Source organism: Eurypyga helias, unplaced genomic scaffold (assembly GCF_000690775.1).
Source record: "Eurypyga helias isolate BGI_N326 unplaced genomic scaffold, ASM69077v1 scaffold14628, whole genome shotgun sequence".
NCBI classification, from domain to species: Eukaryota; Metazoa; Chordata; class Aves; order Eurypygiformes; family Eurypygidae; genus Eurypyga; species Eurypyga helias.
In genome coordinates, this window is record NW_010266400.1 from 1 (window position 1) to 19,713 (window position 19,713).

The 19,713-nt window shown below is 39.6% G+C and overlaps 1 protein-coding gene across 1 annotated transcript in view; it reads left to right on the forward strand.

The window, feature by feature from the left end:
• The first annotated feature begins 177 nt into the window (after window positions 1-177).
• Window positions 178-19,713, forward strand: part of SMARCAD1 (SWI/SNF-related, matrix-associated actin-dependent regulator of chromatin, subfamily a, containing DEAD/H box 1) — a 44,291-nt gene continuing 24,755 nt past the window's right edge. Inside the window, exons 1-5 of the mRNA XM_010157071.1 lie at window positions 178-376; window positions 8,625-8,799; window positions 12,010-12,187; window positions 14,169-14,232; window positions 18,431-18,519. Of these exons, the coding sequence (XP_010155373.1) occupies window positions 178-376; window positions 8,625-8,799; window positions 12,010-12,187; window positions 14,169-14,232; window positions 18,431-18,519 (705 nt within the window). The remainder of the gene's footprint in view (window positions 377-8,624; window positions 8,800-12,009; window positions 12,188-14,168; window positions 14,233-18,430; window positions 18,520-19,713) is intronic.

Below are 19,713 nucleotides of genomic sequence, written 5' to 3' on the forward strand. Positions count from 1 at the left end.
CGGTCGGGAGCGTCTGGTCAGCGGGGCCCTCCGGCCGCTCCCTCACGGGGCGCTCGCTTCGCCGGCGTTTTTCTGAGCCGTATCTGATGAGGCCTGCCCTCTGCCTGGCTTTTCCCACAGCAGCTGCCCGGTGGAGCCTGCCTTCTCGCCTCCAGACAGGCGCGATAGTTGAAGAATATGAGTCTCTACAACTTGGACCGCTTTCGCTTTGAGAGGAAGAGAAGAAAGTCGGAGCAGGAAACTGTGTCTCCTTCGGCAGCCCAGGAGCAGGCAGCTCATTCTGCGGCAGCGGGTGGTGCTGGAGGGGATGAGGATGAGACTACAGATGATAGCAACAGGCCAGATACTCCAGCTTCGGATGTGACAGTGATAACTGGTGAGTCAAGTGTTTTGCTTGTGGTCTAGGAACAGTGGAAGTACTTCATTTCTCGAAATATAAAATAATCGTTGCCTTCCCCCTCCCTCTGCTTGTTGCACAAATGTGCTTTCCTGTGCACGTGTATTTCACAGCAATTTCCACAAAAGTATCCTTATTTGTAATGGTGCTTGCTCTAATTGAACGTGTGCAGTTACAGTCAAGTTGGAAACCTTCTGATGACCAAAGCTGAAATGTGTTTGGGTTGGTTTTTTTGGTTTTTTTCAGATGAGTGAGCAAGCTACAGTTTGAATGTTTAAAGTATGTTAAGCTTTCCTATTGATTAGTCACCTTTACTGACATTCATTTTACGCTAATATATTAACTCAGGGTTTTCAAAGAAAAAATGTTTGTTGTCTGATAAATGCAACACCACATAGACTTAACTGTTTCACTAGAGTCCTAGGCTAATTCAATGTCAAATGTCACAGATAAGATTGAAAGGAAAGAAAACAGTTTCTCTTCAGTTGGGCCTGGTTTTGCAGTGAGCTGAGAAGGCTGTGCCGATTCTCACAAGCTGACTGTGTTCATAGTTTCGCAGCACTGTTTGTCCCCTTTTCTGGCAGTAGCTTGTGGTTTTCATGGACATGTGAAAAACTTGTTTGTGTAGTAATTTATTAGTTTGTTTGGCTGATACACTAGAGATGCGTTGCTTCTCTTTAATTTCATCAGTTAATGCTAATAAACAACTTAACAGCTGTCAGCTGCATAATGGCATTCACCAGTAGCTTTTTTCTTACTAAAGGAATAATAAGAAAGAAAAATAATTTGCTGCTGATCATTTTCTAAGTTTTGGACATTTCATATAACTTGTGATACAGATGTCAAGATACACGTGTTATTGGAGAGATCAGACAGACTTTGAGGATGCGTTTAGTCACTAATGTAGCAACAATATTGGTTGTTGCTGTTGAAATACCGTTGTTTTACATACAGCCTTCCCTTGATGGAAGGCAGTTTATCATAGTACCTTATCTATGTGATAACAGCGAAGCTTTCATGTACAAGGAGGAGTTCCTCTTTTAAAGGTGAGCCAAATCAATATTATAGTAGATGGTTATTTACTATTCCATGAGTTTTGGTTTCGTGCAGGTTGTTTTCGGTTGACTGGAGTGCTTCATATTTACGTTTAGTAAATCATAAAATCATGGAACGGTTTGGGTGGGAAGGAACCTTAAAGATCATCTAGTTCCAACCCCTCTGCCATGGGCAGGGACACCTTCCACTAGACCAGGTTGCTCAAAGCCTCATCCAGCCTGGCCTTGAACACTTCCAGGGATGGGGCATCCACAGCTTCTCTGGGCAACCTGTGCCACTGCCTCACCACCCTCTCAAGTATCAACTGGTGCTTTATGTTTAAAAAATACTAACATCTCCCTTCTGCCGCCCTCCCCCTGCGATATCTTGGTTTGAGAGTTGCCAGTCTGGGAGTTAAGTAGCCTGTGCTCTAGCAGAGAGGATATTTTGGTGGCAGGGAGAACAAGAAGTGAACTGTTATCTGTGGCTTCTGCATGTGTGTGCTTTGTAATGGATTACATAAAAAAACCTGTCACTTTGGGGAAGTGCACTTAGGAACAGGTGTTGTCTTCCTGTTTGTGATAAGTCGTGGTCTTGTGCAGTGTAGGGAGTTGCTGAACACAGGTGTCCTTGGGCGGTGAAGTAATGAATGGTGCTGCTTGTTTTGGAGCTTGATTTGTCTTTGGGTTTCTTATTTTTTAACTTCTGTTTTGTCACGTGTCCTGAAGTATGCCTCTCTCAAAAAGATACCATTGTCTTAAATTCCTTTATCTTGGAAAAAATAGTCCGATGATGTCTGTTGTCATGAAACGCCATTACCTTTTCAGCTATTTTTTTGTTTGTTTGTTTTCCCAGAGCAAACTAATATTGGTAGGTCGTTCTGCACTCTGGGTGTATGTATGTATGTAATGGTCCTTGTTGCTTTGCGTTGAGCACGCATGCCTTACACTTTACTAAGCAATTTGTAGTATGATGGCCAGCAGAACTGGTTGTCTCCATACACGTGTGTATTTTCAAAATCATGTAGGCTTGCAGTGACTTTGCAGCCAAGTTGTAGGTGGTAATTCTGGACATCACTTAACCGAGGGTTAGAAACCAACTATGGGGGCATTTATCAAATTACATCTGCAGGGCACTTCTCTAAAGAGTTGGAAAAATGCATTGAGTGGTTTCTTTAAAAATTAGTGTTATGACTAAATAATATGCACATTTGGTTTCTATTAGTCTGTCAGTGGAGCATCTTCTTTTCAATTAGATGTTTTTAATTATGTAAGCAGCCTGGTGTACGAAGAGTGAGATTATGCTAATTGTAGAAATGGAGCAGAACTGTATTAGAACTCTACAAATCAGAATAATTACAATCATTAATTTAAAAGTGAGGTTTGTATTCAAAAAGCACAGTTACAAAAGCTTCAACTGAAAGAGAAGTTGTATAAACTACTATATGTAATCCCATTAGTGATAGTTGACTGTCGATATCCTCTCTGTACAATTCCAAATAGAGAACCCAAATGACTGCACTTTCAGGTTATGATGTTCAGAGTGTCACATCATTCACTTGATCTGGGACTGCTTTTTTATTCTCGTCAGTTGTACTTTTCTTTGTGATCTGAGCAAGTTGTGTCTTTTATATGTCACCATTTGTAGAATATAATACTCCTTAAAGCATTTCTGGAAAAAAGTAATGACTGTGGTACCTAGTGAGCTTTTATGAGGAATCATGGGAAGATATGTTGAAATATGTAATTTTAAAATCTTCTTTTAAAGAAGCATCTTTAGAGAGAGTAACACTGATATTTAGGGTTATTTTAGCAAGTCAAAGACTACTTTGAAAGTGAAATATTAATTAACTTGCAGACTTGAGCAGCATGCATTTGATGCTGCTTTCCAGAACTAGGTGGAAATAATTTTCCATTTGACAGTTTGTTGTTCAGTGTCAGTAAATGTGGTAAGCCTCTAAGTACTACCTCAGGTTTGTTTTTATGTGGGAGACAAGAGGCTGACTTCTCTGTGTGTGATGTATGGTTTGTGTAGGAGGTTGTGTTTAGAATTACATGGTGGTGTATTATGGCTCTGCACTGTGTATGCTTCCTAAAAGACTGTAGTGAGTATGATTTAACAAAAAAATAATTATTCAAGGTGAAGTTTTTTCCAAGAGCAGTTGAAGCCATGCATTTACTGACTAAAAGTATTTGCTCTGACAAACAGTTGCATTGGAGTGCTTTGATCCATAACTTCACAATAGAATCAGTGTTTTGTTATAGTCATAGACAGTTTGATTCCATTATTCTCATGGAGTCTCCTTGTATGACAACAAATCTCAGTTGTTGGGATTTGTTTGTTATTTACATCTCCAGTTGGGGATACTTCTGGGTTTTTTTTATTTCTGGCCTCAGTGTCAAACACTGGTCATATGATTGCAGGAATTCCCTAATAGGAATCGCCTATAATCAGGAAATCTCTTCATTGCCTGTAATCAGGAAAATCAGCCTCTAGTAATTACATGCTGTGGCAATAACTATTTAATCTGTTACTACTCTACAAGGTTATAATATTCTGTAAATATGAGGATTCCTTATTTCATATGTGATTTTCATTCTCTTCTCCCCCACTCCCCCATTAATAAGGGATTCTGTTCGGTGGAATACGTGAAGAAAGGGGAGAAGGATTTTTTTTTTTTAATTTTTTTTTTTTTTTTTTTTTTTTTTTTTTTTGGGGGGGGATTTTTTTTTCCAGCAAAATCGATTTTGAGAAGGATTTTTTTTTTTTTATTTTTTTTTTTTTTTTTTTTTTTTTTTTTGAGAGGGAGAATGCTTTTTCCAGGCAAATCAGTATTTCATGGATACAGGAGTTAGGAGTTGTCATTAACACGGTGATGGCTATTTAAAGAAAAAATAAATTGAGAAGTCACCAAGTGAAACAGTAAATACTCTTTATTTAAATCTAAACCTTTTCCAAGGTTTATATTGTAAAAAATAAAATTATCTTTAAGACTGTTATTTTTTGTAAACTGTCCTTGTTTAAAAAAAAAAATCCAGTAGAGATGCTTCTGAGAAAAGCTGTCATGAGTGTCTGTCGTTTGTGTGTCATGCTGCTTGCCGGAGTATGTTTGGAATAAGGTCTAACCTACAACGCGAAGATCATGAAAACTGGCTTGATATTTCTGTTACTTCAGTAGAGATGTGAACGTCTCACATTTCATATAGACCTGTTTTGGTATTTCCATTCACGTCTTTTTAAGCAGCTCATGTTTCTGTCCTAATGTGATAGCCTTTGCTCGGCTAGACCAACTTTAGAATTTTTCTGCTTTATTTTTCCATGCTGGAGAGGAATTGCTGAAATAAATTTGCCTGCATCTTTGTTTAAATCTAATAAAAGTGTTTGATACATTTCCAAAGGTGCCTCTTGCTCTTCTCCTCTATTCATCTTAAAAGTTACAAGGCTTTCAGATAAAGCAAAGCAACTGTGTCAAGGACAACATGTCTCCTTCCAAACATGGATAGGTAGAAGAAGAAAGTTCCTCAGTGGTACCTACTGCCAACACGTTGGTCTTGGTTGCAGGGAGTCCTGTTTTGGGACAGTACGTTACTCCTGTAGAACTAGTAATTTTTAGGCCTCTCTAAGTTTATGTGTGTATGGGCTTTTCAAGATAACAAGATTACTTCGCAAAGCCAGACTTTTACCTCTTCTAAAAATCATTACCATAATCCTCTCTCATATTTTGAAAGGGATAGGAAAGGTTTAGACTTTTATGACTCAATTAAAATTGAGGCCATTTATCACAGCCAAAGGAATTAGACACCATGTAGCTGATTTCTGTATTTGACTATCAGATTAATTTACTCCTGCCTCTTCTGTGTCTAGTCTCTGCTGGCAAATCAGCTTTGAAAACTGGCATGATGCTCTGTAGTAACTTGACTCAGCAAGTGTCTGTGTTAGGGAACAGAGGCAAAAGAAACTACATTTCCAGCTGCAGTTATAGTTTCAGACTTAGCAGCTGAGAAAGCAGTACCTGTGGTTTTTGGATTACAGGCATGTGAGTTTCAAGAAAGGATGGGTGCTTGAGAGGGGAGAGGGTGCCTGTGATGCTATGTGTGCATTATGAGGATGAGAAATCATTTTATATGAGGTCTTACATTGGCAGTTCTGTCATTAAAATTCAACACTCCTGGAAGTTTTGTAGCTGTCTCTCCTGCACCTTCCTTCTGTGATTGTTTTGGTCTGTGTCTTACTGGTGATTCAAAGCTCCTGCCTTGGCTTCTCCTGTGGCTGTCATGGCGCAGGGTTGGGGGTGCCATCAGCCCCATGAGTTGAGGGTGATACTCATCACTGTGAGCCAACAGCAATGCAGCTGGGAGCACTGTTCAGACTGGGAGAGGTTGCTGTCTAGATGCAAGTAAGAGCTTTATAGGTTTGTACAAAACTTGCTATGGGATGTTTTAAGAGGCGAGGTCAGAGTGGTTTGAAGAACAAGTATGGGGAAAATAGAGGGATAAGAGGATAACGGGTCTGTTAGACGTAGACAGGTCAGTATAGTTGTCTGGTTATGCCCTGTTCGTGATCACCATAATTAGTTCCATCTTCTCATTAAAATCCTCTTCTGGCTACTTTCCTGGGTGAGGGGAATGAGTCCTGTGTGCATGGGGGTCTTAAGTGCCAGCAACTGGAGTGAGGACCAGGGGTTACAGGGGCCCATGTGACTGGGGTGCCAGCAACTGGGGGGACCAAAGTGCATGGAAAATCCAGTGACAGCCAGCATGGGCTGCAGAGGTCTGTGTGTCTGTGGTGCCACCCCCTGTGCAGCCCCTGCGTAGGGAATTGGTGGTACCAGAGGATGAGCCAGCAAGAAGTTGAAGCAGCCTGGGAAGCCAGAGGTGGACCAGGCGGTCTCAGCCCATGAGTTTTCTCACTTACTCTCCTGACTCTCTCCCCGTCCCAGTGGGGGGAGTGAGTGAGCAAGCAGCTGTGTGGTGCTTAATTGCCGGGTGGGATTAAACCATGATACCTGGTCAGTAATAAATACGGAAATGGCAGGTTTTTAGATAAAATTATTACACAGGTATCTTTGAAACAGGATGCCAAATCGAGACTATTCTTACTTGTTGTAATTAACTCTCTGACAAACTGTGGTCGTCTTTTGTGAATTGAAAGCTGAGATAACAATGTGTTCTTCCTTCTCATTCCTCTGTTTCCAAACTGATGGACTAATGCCTGGTTAGATGACTGTTTCGTATATTTGATGGGATATTTCCTTTGCATAGCTAAGGTCATCTGAAGACTTAAGTCTTGAACGACTGCTTTTTTGAACTGTCATTGAACCCTTATTTACATGTCCTCATGAATATTAAAGAAGTTTGAGTTAAGGTCACTTTCAATCCCTTTAAGCAGTGTTAAAAATCCATTTTCAAGTTCTTTTCTTCCTTTTCAGTAGTGTGCTATGTAACATTTGGTCCCATATTATTTTAGTTTATTGGGTACCTTTCCCTTTCAAAGCCAGTACCTGGTAGTTTCCCACGACAGTAAATTGCGTGTATTTTTAAGATTTATCTTTGTTTCCATCAAATGCTGCCACAGTGAGTTATTTTCTGCAAGATTACTTTTATACAGAAAATGCTCTCTGTGCTGTGCATTCTTCTCCCTCTCTTCAGTCATACGCCTCTGGGGTCCATAATTTGTCTGGTCTTAAACAAAATTGCTTGGTTTACCAACTATTCTTGTTCCAGCACTGGCTGTAAAAATGGTAAAGTGGTAGACAAGAATGAAGACTTGTATGTGTGGGACTGCCGCACTGGGTCAGGCTCCCCTACGATTGTTGGCTCATACCTTTTGTGAAATGCCTTGAGTGCTTTTCTTCCATTGCTGACACGAAATAGCAGACTTAGGAGGTGGTGATTACGTCCAAGTATTTAGTTCTGTTTAATGCAGGTTGAAAGACAGAAGAGCTAGAAGATGCACATTCATGTCCACGTGTATCAAGTAAAAATTGTTTTTTTTCCCTTAGAGTTTTCTAAAGATGGTAGTAGAACAGTTCTAGCCTCCGTAGGCAGCGGATGTCACCATGTATTTTACCTTGCTTATATGGGAGCATCAGAGTTTTAGTTAGAACCACCTTGAAATACACAATATATGCAGTTAGAGTATACTGTGCCTTCGTTTCATTTGGTACTATGCTGAAATAGCGTGACAGGGCAAAGTCTAATAAAGCATAGGGGGTTTGGGTTTGTTTTGCAGCGTTCTAATCCTCTCTCCACTTCAGATTCAAGCCCTGTTTTGTGAATGTCAGGTTTTGTGTAGATTCCCCTGTGTGGTCATGTTTGCCCCATCTAGATATGTACATGGAGCTAGTTGCAGGTGCGGCTGATATAGGGGGACTTAGCCATGCATTATTCATGACTAATTCAGGAATTACGTGAATAGACTGGCTGCTTATGCTTTTGGTAGTTGTACAAGCATGTTCAGAACTGAAAAGTTAATACATGCTAATGCACGCATAGTGGGTCAGTTTTGCAAATGTCATTGAAGGTAGCATATGATTCATGAGACCTCTTCACAGTGATGTATCCTGATTATCTATAGGTTCTGTATATCCTGATGCTTCATATGTAACATGAAGCATCCTTCCATATGCTGAGTTTCCTTGTTAACAATTGTCTGGAGCATAATGTGGAAAAGACTGGCTAAATAGACTGTATCTCTATAGACAGTTGAAGTTTACCTGTCAAGTTCCTCAGTGTGACTCCCTAATTTTCTGCAGTAAATCACTGACGTTCCCATTCTGAAAACCTATCAAGACAAGTATATCATAAATCAGCCATCAGATACATCAGTGTGTTTCTATCCATGTCCTGATCAGCCTGGAGAGAGTTCAGAGGATTTTACTGATTATTAATTTTTCCAGAAACAAAAATATGTTTATAAGTAGTTATTAACCTAAAATACATTATCTCTTAAATTTTGTGGTATAAAAATTGTTTGATGCAAGAGGGCTGAGGCTATTTTTGCCAGCTAAGTTACCGCTCTAAACAATACAGCTTACAAGAATTTTTTCATGCATAAGGTGGTGAGTTCTGTTTAAATGGTTGCTGTGCATAAGGAAGACATCATAGCTGTCTGATGCTCGTAGTACTGATAAGTATTTGAAGTCCTAAATAATTGTCTCCTGTCTTTTCTGCTGTTGAAATGGCTTGCACAGGGTACTCTGCCATCCCAGAAACTCCTGAAGGCAAGATGACAAGGAAACGACCATATTTCAGGCACCGAAGAGGGGTGCAGTTCCTAGAGGTGTCTTCAGACAGCGAAGATGACGAACTGAGAAACTTCAGTACTGCAAAAAAGAAGAAAGTTTCACAGGGAGACGTGGTCGTAATGTATGCTTTAAGCCACTTTTCTCTTGTGTGATGTTCTAAACTGAAATACTGAACTGAATGTCAGAGGCTAGGTTCTGGTGTACTAGTTTGTGATTTACTTGGCCCTAAATAAACTTTACTGGATTTTCAGGGAAGAAGGATCCAGCTCTTAAGCCATTTTCTCAGAGAAGACAAAGGGAGGGAGTTCTGTGGTGTTGAATGAGATGTGTGATGTTCATTATATATTTGTGCGTTTGCCCCTCTGAAATCCTTTTAATGGCATTTGAAAGCTTAACCATAAAACTATAAACTATAGTTTTTAACTAGGTTGGAGTTGGTGTTGGCTTGTTTTTATTTTAATGTAGCCAATAATGGATAGGAAAGCAAATAGAGCTTCAGTGTGTAGTGTAAGAGTTGAGTTGAGAATTAGTTTGCCATGCTTAGTGAATTTTTTGCTTTAGTGATTTGGAAATTTATAATTTTGAATAAGCCGAGAGAGGATAGTAGGCAAGAGTCACTTGTGTGGGCACTGAAAAGGCAGCATTGAGAGGGTAGGAGAGATAAGATGTAGACAAACACCTCGCACAACCAGTTGGAATGGTTTAAAGAAATTCCTGCCATTGATTACCTGCTAGTTACACATCTGCGTGACCAAGATGGGGTAATTCTGTGCCCCATATATATCCTTGTGCTAAGCAAAAGAAGGTGGCTTAACCTCCTTTTTTGGTATTCTGGCTGAACTAATCTGTGGAAAGCTTTTATGGGAATAGCAACCTTAACAGGCGTAGTCTGTTGTCAGATTTTCAGTCCTTACGCAGAGCATGGAGTTATTGGAGCTTGTCAGCAGAAATGAAGCAATGCTTTTCCCTGTTGCTGCGATCTGAAATTCTTGAATTATTTTTAATGCATCTTCCCCAGAGTTTCAACTTAGGACAGATACTTGGTAAGAAAAAAAGCATTTGTAGTTAGCAGAGTGAACTCCTGTTTCTGTGTATGGTTTTAAGTTGTAGATTGTGCCAAGGGTACAGAGATGGCAAGCTGGTTGCATGCACCAAATTTTCTTGTTTGCAGTGCTGTGTAAACATTGTTACACTGTTTCTGGGATCAACCCATCTGGGAGGAGTACAAGCAGTTTTATACCATGCGGAGCTGACACTAATAAGCCATGCAGGATCCAACTTGCAGAGCCACAGATTGCTATTTCTATACTGTATACTGATTATTGGGAGTGAGAGACGGACAGCAAAGTGGTTCATAGTGGGATTGATGACCATAGCCCACATCCTTTTGTGCTCTTTGTTATTCCCGTATAGTCACTGGTCTATTACACACCAGGCACCCTGGCGCCTGGCACTTTGGCACAGTGTGTTGGCTCAGGTGCTAATCAGTGTGTACTGAACCCACTAAGTTGTCTCACAAGTGGTGTTCTGGCTGAGCTAATAAATGAGTTGAGAGAGTGGCAGGAGTTTGCTTGGATCTGGCCAGGCTTATGAGCGCTGGCTTGTGCTGAACTTGGCTTGGCTGTGCACAGAACCCAGTGTCTTGGCACTGTGCGTTTTAGTGCACGTCTTACCTAGTGTTTGGGGGTTTTGTGGTAATTTTTTTTTTTTGTGCTTGATATCCCCGTCCTCCTTAACCTAAATAAGGGACAGAGCAGATAGCAGAAAGTGCAAAGCAGAAAACACCTCTTTACCAAAAGGAGGCGTGCTGCAAGCTTCGCTCCCAGAGTTGCTGTCTGGACTCTGCTAGAAAATAGCAGAACTCTGACACAAGGTTTTGTGGGTTGGAGTCATACTTACTGAGCGGTTAATTGAGTGTTTCTTCATGCTTGATAGGAATGTGATTATACAGAGAGGATAAGGTTTACGATGAGTGCAACTCTGGCTCTGTTGACAACTCTCTAGATGTTAATCCCCAGTAGGAAAGAATAGGGCAATCGCAGTGTAACCATTTCCATTTGGATTGATTTTTCTTTTTTGAATGCAGTTTATAAAGAAGCTACTTTTCTTTATCAAGGCAAAAAGATCTGAAATATGCTAATAGATTTTTAATATGCCATTTCATGAAGACTTTTTTTAAAGTGGATGCTGGTTTCACCTTCTGAAGCTTACAACTAGATGGCTTGGTGCATTGAAGAGGAATTTGAGTTACTTTTTGAGAATTTTTTTCTTTTTTTTTTTTTTTACTCTAAGAGGCACAACCAAAGAGTCGGTGTGGCTGTGTATGCCTTTTGAACAGGATAGGGAGAAAAGGATTATTTGATGAACATTTGCCTCAAAATAGTGTGTATCTTTTACACAAGTGGCATGTTACTATTTTCTTTCAGAGTTGTATTGCAGTGTACCTGTTGCAACTTCTGAAGAAAAATATAGGCAGGAAAAACAGGTTTCTTTTTGGTCTTTTACCTGTATCTGTGTAGAGAAACCTGTAGACAAGTGTTTCTCATGGTGAAGCAATGAAATGGCAAACTCGAGCCAATTCAATCAATTTTCATTCAGGAAAGGACATTTTTGTGTCTGTGGAGGGCAGTAGGATGGGAGACTTGTGCTTACATTCAGTCTTATTTGTGCAACTGAATATTGTGAAAAATATACAGTGATTACTTTTTCTGCAGGTTAGCCGTAATAATAAATCTTCCTTTTAACTCAGGATTGGACTTAATTTCAGAAAGGTTCTTCCTATGTTTTGATGTTTAAGATGCTGCATGAGGATCTTTGGATTTTTTTTTTTCTCAGTGAGCTGAGAAATAGGACAGAGATAATACTGCACCTGAAAAGTGTTTTACAAAGAACCTATTCACATTTGTTTATCTGTTGGGCAAATAAATACTAGCAAGACTGTTTGAGACAAACCTGAGATCGTCTGATATAATTCAGGGAGCTGAAATGATGAAATGTGTTAAGATGGTTGTCGCTAAATTGGCAGGTAAACTTTTATAGCACAATATGTGGGCAAGTTACGTTATTTCCCTTGTCTGTTCCTCCTTTCTTCTTTCCTTTGCTAATTTGAAATGTTTGCTGCAAACAGAAGAGACTGCTTAATCTTATATGCTTTATTTCTTCCTGAATAGGAGGTATCATTTGGGGTACAAGCTGACTCAGCATTATTGAATGCATGGAAACACATTCCATGTGATCCCGTTGGGTTTGGTTTACCGTAATGTTCTGGTAGAGTAAAACATTCATAAGGAAAAATAAATTTTAATTCTTTCTCTTCCCCCATACATTGTAGCTCTGAACAGTCTGATGATGATGAACAGCCTGACAGTCAGCTACCCCAGCTGGCGTATGTAAACGGTGGGGATCAGCCGGCAGCAGTGAAGAAGAGTGTAGAGAAAGACATCAGAGGCGCGAAGCTACAAACACTGAAGGAACTTTTTCCCCAAAGAAGTGACCGAGACTTACTACAAGTAATAATGCTCTGTTCTTTCGATTTATTTCAGTGACTACTTTGCAGGCAGTGTTCCCAAGCCTCTGTCCTTAGTAGAGGGAACAGCCTTAATATTATTAGCAAAAGGGTGTATGAAAGTAATGTGTTTTAGCAGAACTACAGCCAGGTAATGTTTCTATATATGCGTGCATACATACACATACATATATGTTTAAAAATTAATATGTATGCACACACTCTATATGTATACATATATATATGTAAAAAAAAAGTTTAGATCAACTCAGCAACAGTGAATTCCAGTTTCTTGACATTTTTTGTATTTTTCTTTTGTGACGTTTAATCTTAGTTATCACTGTCTTTGTTGATGACTATTGAAAACTGCTGTTGTTGGGGTACAGCTAACTGACTGAATGCAGAATGAGCACAATCACTGCCACCTTCTCCAGTCATTGAAGCCTTGCACCGTTGCATGATGAAGTTTAATATTCATTCCATTAGTACTTCCAGTGAGGCAAAAAGAGAGTAGGTTTGAACGTAGTGTAATATGTTCTGATTATGCTGACATGTGAGCCTGAGATACTCTTGGCCATTGTCCAATGTACAGTATAAATCTATGGTAACATTATGGTAACTTAGTACAGTAAAATATCTTCAGGACAGTAAAATCTATTATTAGCAAGGCTAATTTTCAGTGCTGTTATGTATCTAGGTTTTTACTAGCTTTAGTTTTCAGAGGTAAATGTGTTTAAATTACTCGAAATTACCTGGTTGTAGGAATGTAATTGAAGAAATATAAAAATTTTACTAGTCTGTTTTTCCCAGTGGATCAAACTTTATGTTTAGGCTTTCTACTTTAGGCAGAATGTCTTGCAAAGACCAGTTTTGGAGTTTTTTCTCCTGGATATTTTAACATCGTAGATATCCAGAATGTGTTTTCAATTTTTGGCCACATAGAATGTGTTTAAACCAAAGAGTGGCAACAATTCATCATAACTTAGAAACTATCTAGAAATGATGCGTGGTGTGTCTGACTACTGTTTTGTGACTTCAGTGGTGTTTTTCACTACTCAGTGGTACATAGTGCTGTTGGTATTTATTCTCAGGAGAGTGAGGTAACTCCTCTATCAGTAGAATCTTGTAATATGTAGAGGCTGTGCAAATTTTTGTCTGCAGTTATGTAGCCACAACATTTTTGAAGGAAGATGGAAGAATATTAGGCAAACCTATTGTTTGTTCATGAAGGATTTAGAACAGTCTGTCCTGACAAACCTTATGCAACCAATGAAGGCTGCTAAGGAAGCATCATGAGCCTTTTGAAAAAGAAATTGGGTGCTTGTAGCGAAATTGTAAGATGCTGTTTACAAATGTTGACAGATACTTGGGAATCAGGTTTCCTTGTAACTTAATTTTTTTGTGTTTCTTGTTATTTGTCACTTCTAGGAAACTTGCTTCTGCTGCAGTTATCTTGCTTGCAGAAAGCATTCTGAAAGTCTCAACATCCAGTTAATCTGTAAAAATTATCTGTTCTGAGATTACATGTGGATGGAGAAAGATAAACCTTGCGGCATGTTACAAATTTCACAGATGTACTTTCAGAAGGTCTACTAGTGTGACAGAACAGTGTGCAGACATTAAGTCCGGAAATCAGTTTTTTAGATCATCTGGTTTTATGATAGTAACATTGAATAGTTCTAGGAAAAAAGTTTTTAAGTAAACTTGCAGGGTATGTTTGTGAAGTAGGGAAAAAAGCAATAATAAATGAGATTGTATTAAAAATGTTTTCCAATATTTTTTTTTAAAGTGTTTCCAAATACAGCTTATGTGTTCCATCTAGTTCTAGTTAATTTGAGATTGTTCATTTTGTTCGTGGATTTTAGAATACATGTATTTCTGGAGCATATTTTAAAGTGCATTTCAGTTATGCTGATGTGTCATTGTCTTCTGTTCAGCTGGGTTAAATCTCACTATTAGCAGTTGACTCTCTTTTTTTCTTTCAGTTGATAGAATCAGCACACACGATGGATGAAGCAGTAGCTGCTGGTTTGAAGTTCAATGACAAAGGTAGGTTTAACAAAAAATCCCAAAAAACAAACTTCAGAAGCTGTAGCTAATTCAGTGAAGTCAACTTGGTTGGGAGATATTTAAAAAGTGGTAAATGATATGCTAAAAGTTATGGTATTGTTTTTGTTTGTTTTCATAACACAAAACTGAAATTACAGGCTTTGCAAGGGGAAGGATGAAAAGAAATGGACCAGAATCCAGAGGTAGAACAAAAAAGGGGAATTTGTTCAGGATTGATTTATGTGTGGGTCCTTAAGTGATTTCTGTTCTTGCTGGTTCCTTCTGCCCAGAAGTTGAGGCAAATAGCAGTGAGTTAGCAATAGTAATTCTAAATGTTGTAGGAGAGAAATCTGGTGGTATGGAAAAAATATAGTGGAGTATGTAGCCACTCATAACTATATATTGTTTGTGTCAAGGCCCATCACCATTTTCTCTTCATGTTGACTTCAAGACTTGCTTGTAATTCTGAATAAGAACTTTTAATCTTAAACATTAGACAAATCCTCACTCTTCTCTAGCAAAACATTCCCCAAGCCATGTCTTTGAACCTTCAGAGCTTATTTAGGTTTTTCTGTTCTGTGTTTGAATTTGTGTAGTTTCATGCTGTTATCACAACAAACAAACAAAATCCCAAACCAGAAAACTCAACACATGATGTGGGAGTGTGTAAAAAGTGTTAAGCATTTCCTCGTTCTTGGGCTTTGGGTTTGTTTCTTGACATCACCTAAGTCCAGGGTTAAATCTCTTGTCTCATATTCATCTATTTGACTAACTTACTGGGGTTGGTGGGGGAAGAGTGGAAGGTTGGTATGGAGATTAATGTCATTATAAAAAGCTGATCCTTTTCAGCAGTCTCCGTCTGTTTGTAGTTCAGTTGTCCACAGTTTTCCTGAGAGATCTTCAGGGTTTGGATATGGTGGAAAAAACTAATTATGATCACTCTTGATTATTTCAATTGTTGTAAGTGGTTCATGTGTCTTTTCATGCAGCATCCTATGGATTTGGAAGCAATATGTCTAGGAGGCTCATGTTTTGAGGGAGAAGAGTTTTATTCTCTTTCTAAAGTAGATGTTTTGGGAATTCTGTTCCCCCTGTTGTGTTTGTGTGTTAATCTTCTGATTTTTTTTATACAGCTTATAAGATTTTCTTTTTTTTTTAAACAGTTATTGGAAAGCTTTAAAACATTGGGCTAACTTTAATGAAGGGTTTCTTTTGTGTTTTGTTTGGGTTTTTTTACCCAACCAGACAAACATTTTGAGGTTATCACTGTGTACATGATCAGATTCTATAGATGCGACTTCTTGGTTGCTGGCAGTAGAAAACTAAAGCCGTCATATTTTTGAGGGACACACTACTTCTGAGTGCTGCTGATCTTGGAAAATCCCTTCCTGGAAGACTATGATTACTTTTCAAGGGTTTTGATTAATTTAAAAAAACTTAAGCTAATATGTACCCTTAAACGTTGTTGCTGTTCACAGCGTTCAAAGTTAACCACTTTGATTTCTGGTATGCAGGCCCTGCCTTTTGGCCATTTTTGTGTTGATCGAAGAATGCTATTTCACATCGTTTCAGTATGAGCCCACGGAAAAATCTTCTTGGCAGCAAAATTCTCGCTGATCACAGCTGTTGTATAAAATACTTAGTTAGGAGTAAGCACGCCTGAAAGTGACAGTATAAATCACCTCATTTTGACACATTTTTTAAGAATGGAGACATTACTGAACATCTGCTTGTTTATGTCAATACGCTTTGCTTGTTTTGAAGTGTTGACTGTGTGAGAGGTCAGGGACATGACGCAGTTTTGTGAAGCATGGCTTTGCAAAAATAGGGTGGCCGAGTTATCCTCCAATTTTTCTGTCCTTTCAAAATGACAACAACTTAAGTTTACATCTTGAAATCAATATTTGTATGTAGCTAAAACAACAAGCATTGCAGTTGGCTTAGAGGTATGAAGGTTTGATGTGTGACGCACTAAAAATATGTGTATGAAAGACAGACGTTGCGGTAATACCTGCTGCTTGTGGTTTGTTTCTGGTGTTTTCTGTACGTTTTGAAAACCATGAAATCGGTGAGGGTGCTTCTGAGCTGAGCCCTCATGTAAACACCTCAGATGTTCACTGCTTAGTGAACAAGCAGAAATGACTGGTTTGTTTGTAATGGTGGGGGAAGTCACAGTAATAAGATGGGTTTGGTTTTTTGTAGTGGTAGCAGCAAATAACAGTGGAACTAATTAGAAATGCTCTTCTAAATTTTGGAACCCTGGAGCTGCTGTTCTCATGGCCCACTAATCATAAAATTTATAGAAAGAACGAGGATTTCTCTGGAAGGTCTGCCTGGTGTGCCCTGCCTCCACTCTAAGGATAGTTCCTGTCTACCAGTATTAGTTTCTTCATCCCCTCAGCTGTACACTCCCTTAACCCAGGAATAGTTAAATGTACCTGCAAAGTGAATGTCTTCAGAAAGTTGGGAGTTGTCGTCATTTGCAGGTGTGGTGGGTTTCAGAAGATCACAGGTTGATTTCTAAATGTGTCAATAGGTTTCTGAGACCATGGTTATCCAGATCCTTTGCTAGAGTTTAATTGCCTCTGAACTTGCTCACAATCAGGCTTACTTCGAAGACTGTTGAATGCTCAGCTCATGACTTCAAAGCAGGGGTATCTTTGAAATACTCTTATATGGAGCCCATGTATATTTTTAGGGTAAAGAGGTTTGCAGGGTCACTGTTTGTGTTCATAATTATCCACCCTGAATGCAGTTTTAATTGAGCTTATGCAGTAATAGCATGAGGCCTCCATGACTTCTAGTGCTTTACCCAACAGCTGCCTGGTCAGCCCTTACCTTTGATATCAAGACAAACGCACGTTTCTCAGACTCAAGCTAAGTAGCGTGGCTTTTCCTGGCAATATTGTTTAAATGAGGTTCTTGGGCAGCAAGGTCAAGGTCTGAATGGTGAAGGAGAGCTGCCTCCGCTCCATTGGTACATTCTCTGGATGCTTTCAACTGTGCCTCTTGCATGTTTTATACCTATATATAGAGATACATATGCTTCAAAAAGAATCTTAAGTCATATCTCTTGCCAGATCCTTCATTAAGGAAGATTTGCTGATGCTTCACGTTTCTGCCTTTGGGATGTTTTAATGATTATATATGTCACATCGCTGATGTCAGAAAGAGTGAATCAGTCTAGCAGAAAATCTGTTTGAAAGTACTTCCACACAAAATGCCTTTTTATGCAAAGATGTGCCTGCTTAATTTTCCACAACTAAAACTATTTTAATCATCTAGGCACTCTTGGATTGGAAAGCAAGCGTGCTTTGTGTGTGTGTGTGTGTGCTTGCTCACTGGTCTCCTTTGGCAATCTGGCCAGAGATGCTAGTATTGGACATCAGAGCTCTGCAGGCAGTTTTTCGTCCAAAAAAGATTTAATTTGCAGTACTATTTCAGACCATGGACTAGGAATTTTTGGAATAATTTGGTTTGGTAACAGTTGCTCTTTCAAGCAAAACTAGTATGTAGAATTAGTGGTACTGTGTGTTTGCCTTCACAAGCTGCGTGTGGTGGCAGTCAGAAAATGCACCTGACGGGGCAGGTCTCAGTATTAAGATGATAATCTCTTGATAATTGCCAGGGCCCAAAGATACTCAAAGTTCTGGCTCATGTGAACTATTCATAAGTCATGTAATGTAATACCACTGATACTTAGTTGTCACCGGCTTAATATGAGTAGTTTTGTTTCAGACATTTCGATTTAATGTTGAAAACTGTTTGTCTGTAACCTCTGTGGTGTGTGCCTGAGCTAGAAATCAGTCATCAGCACTTCCAGATTGGCAGTGATATACATATTCCAATTTGGGATTGGGATTCAGCCTTGATTAAATGCCATCTTTCCAAAAGCAGTCAGCCTGACACTTGGCAATTATTTTTTTAAAAAAAAAGCTATTTCAGTTGCTACATGAGAAGTAATTGCTTGATTAATTGCCAAACTACTTAGAAAACTTAGAGGTAAATAAACATGTACTTTCAAGCAGCTGCTTTGCTTGAAGTTTCAATGTATCTTGACTATAATAGGAAACTGTTGTGGTGACTGCTAAATATCTTGTGCAGTTAATAAGTAGCTACTGTAGTGTTGGTTTGAATGACCTTTCATGAAGTTCACCCCAAAACCGCAAATAATTCTTTTCTGCCTTGATTTTTAAAGCTGCTTCTTGTAAACAGAAACGAAAACATTCTCCCACAAATGGCAAGAACAGAAATCAGCAAGTCGCAAAAAAGCCAAAAGCTAATTACGTAAGTACTGTTTATTCTCTCTGAGTATTGTAAAATAAGTGGAATTACCTGACTTGGTCAGTAAAGTGCTGTCATGAACTTGGGATGTTTTTATGAGAAAATGCAATCAGATTCAAGTCTTGCCATCTGAGTGAGGTTTTTCTACTTTCTTCTCTTTGACAATTTGGAATGCAGTTACCTGCTTTTCTCTTTAGTGTTTGTGGACTTGTGTTTGCTCAAGTAGATGAAGTTCAACATCAGGCCTGTCAGTCTGCTGGGGAACGTTATGGAGCAGATCATCTTGAGTGCCATCACATGGCACGTACAGACCAACCAGGTGATCAGACCCAGTCAGAATGGGTTTATGAAAGGCAGGTGTTGCATGACGAACCTCATCTCCTATGACAAGGAGATCATCCATGCTTAGTGGATGAGGGAAAGGCTGTGGATGTAGTCTGTCTGGACTTCAGTAAAGCCTTTGAAATGGCTTCCCACAGTATTCTCCTGGAGAAACTGGCTGCTCATGACTGGATGGGCGCACAGTTTGTGGGATAAAAAAACTGGCTGGATGGCTGAGCTCAAAGAGTTGTGGTGAATGGAGTTCAATCCAGTTGGTGACCAGTCACAAGTGGTGTTCCCCAGGGCTCAGTTCTATTGTATGTCTTTATCAGTTATCTAGAAGAGGGGATTGACTTCACCCTCAGTAAGTTTGCAGTTGACACCAAGTTAGGTGGGAGTGTTGGGATGGGCGCACAGTTTGTGGGATAAAAAAACTGGCTGGATGGCTGAGCTCAAAGAGTTGTGGTGAATGGAGTTCAATCCAGTTGGTGACCAGTCACAAGTGGTGTTCCCCAGGGCTCAGTTCTATTGTATGTCTTTATCAGTTATCTAGAAGAGGGGATTGACTTCACCCTCAGTAAGTTTGCAGTTGACACCAAGTTAGGTGGGAGTGTTGATCAGCCTGAAGGTAGGAAGGCTCTGCAGAGGGATCTGGACAGGCTGGATCAATGGGCTGAGGCCAATTTCATGTGAAAAACAACTCCCCGCAGTGCTACAGGCTGGGGGATGAGTGGCTGGAAAGCTGTCCAGTAGAAAAGGTCCTGGGGGTGTTGGTTCAACGGCTGTCAGACTAGGAGCTGGCAGTGTGCCCAGGTGCCTAAGAAGGCCAGTGGCATCATGGCCTGCATCAGGAACAAAGTGGCCGGCAGGACGAGT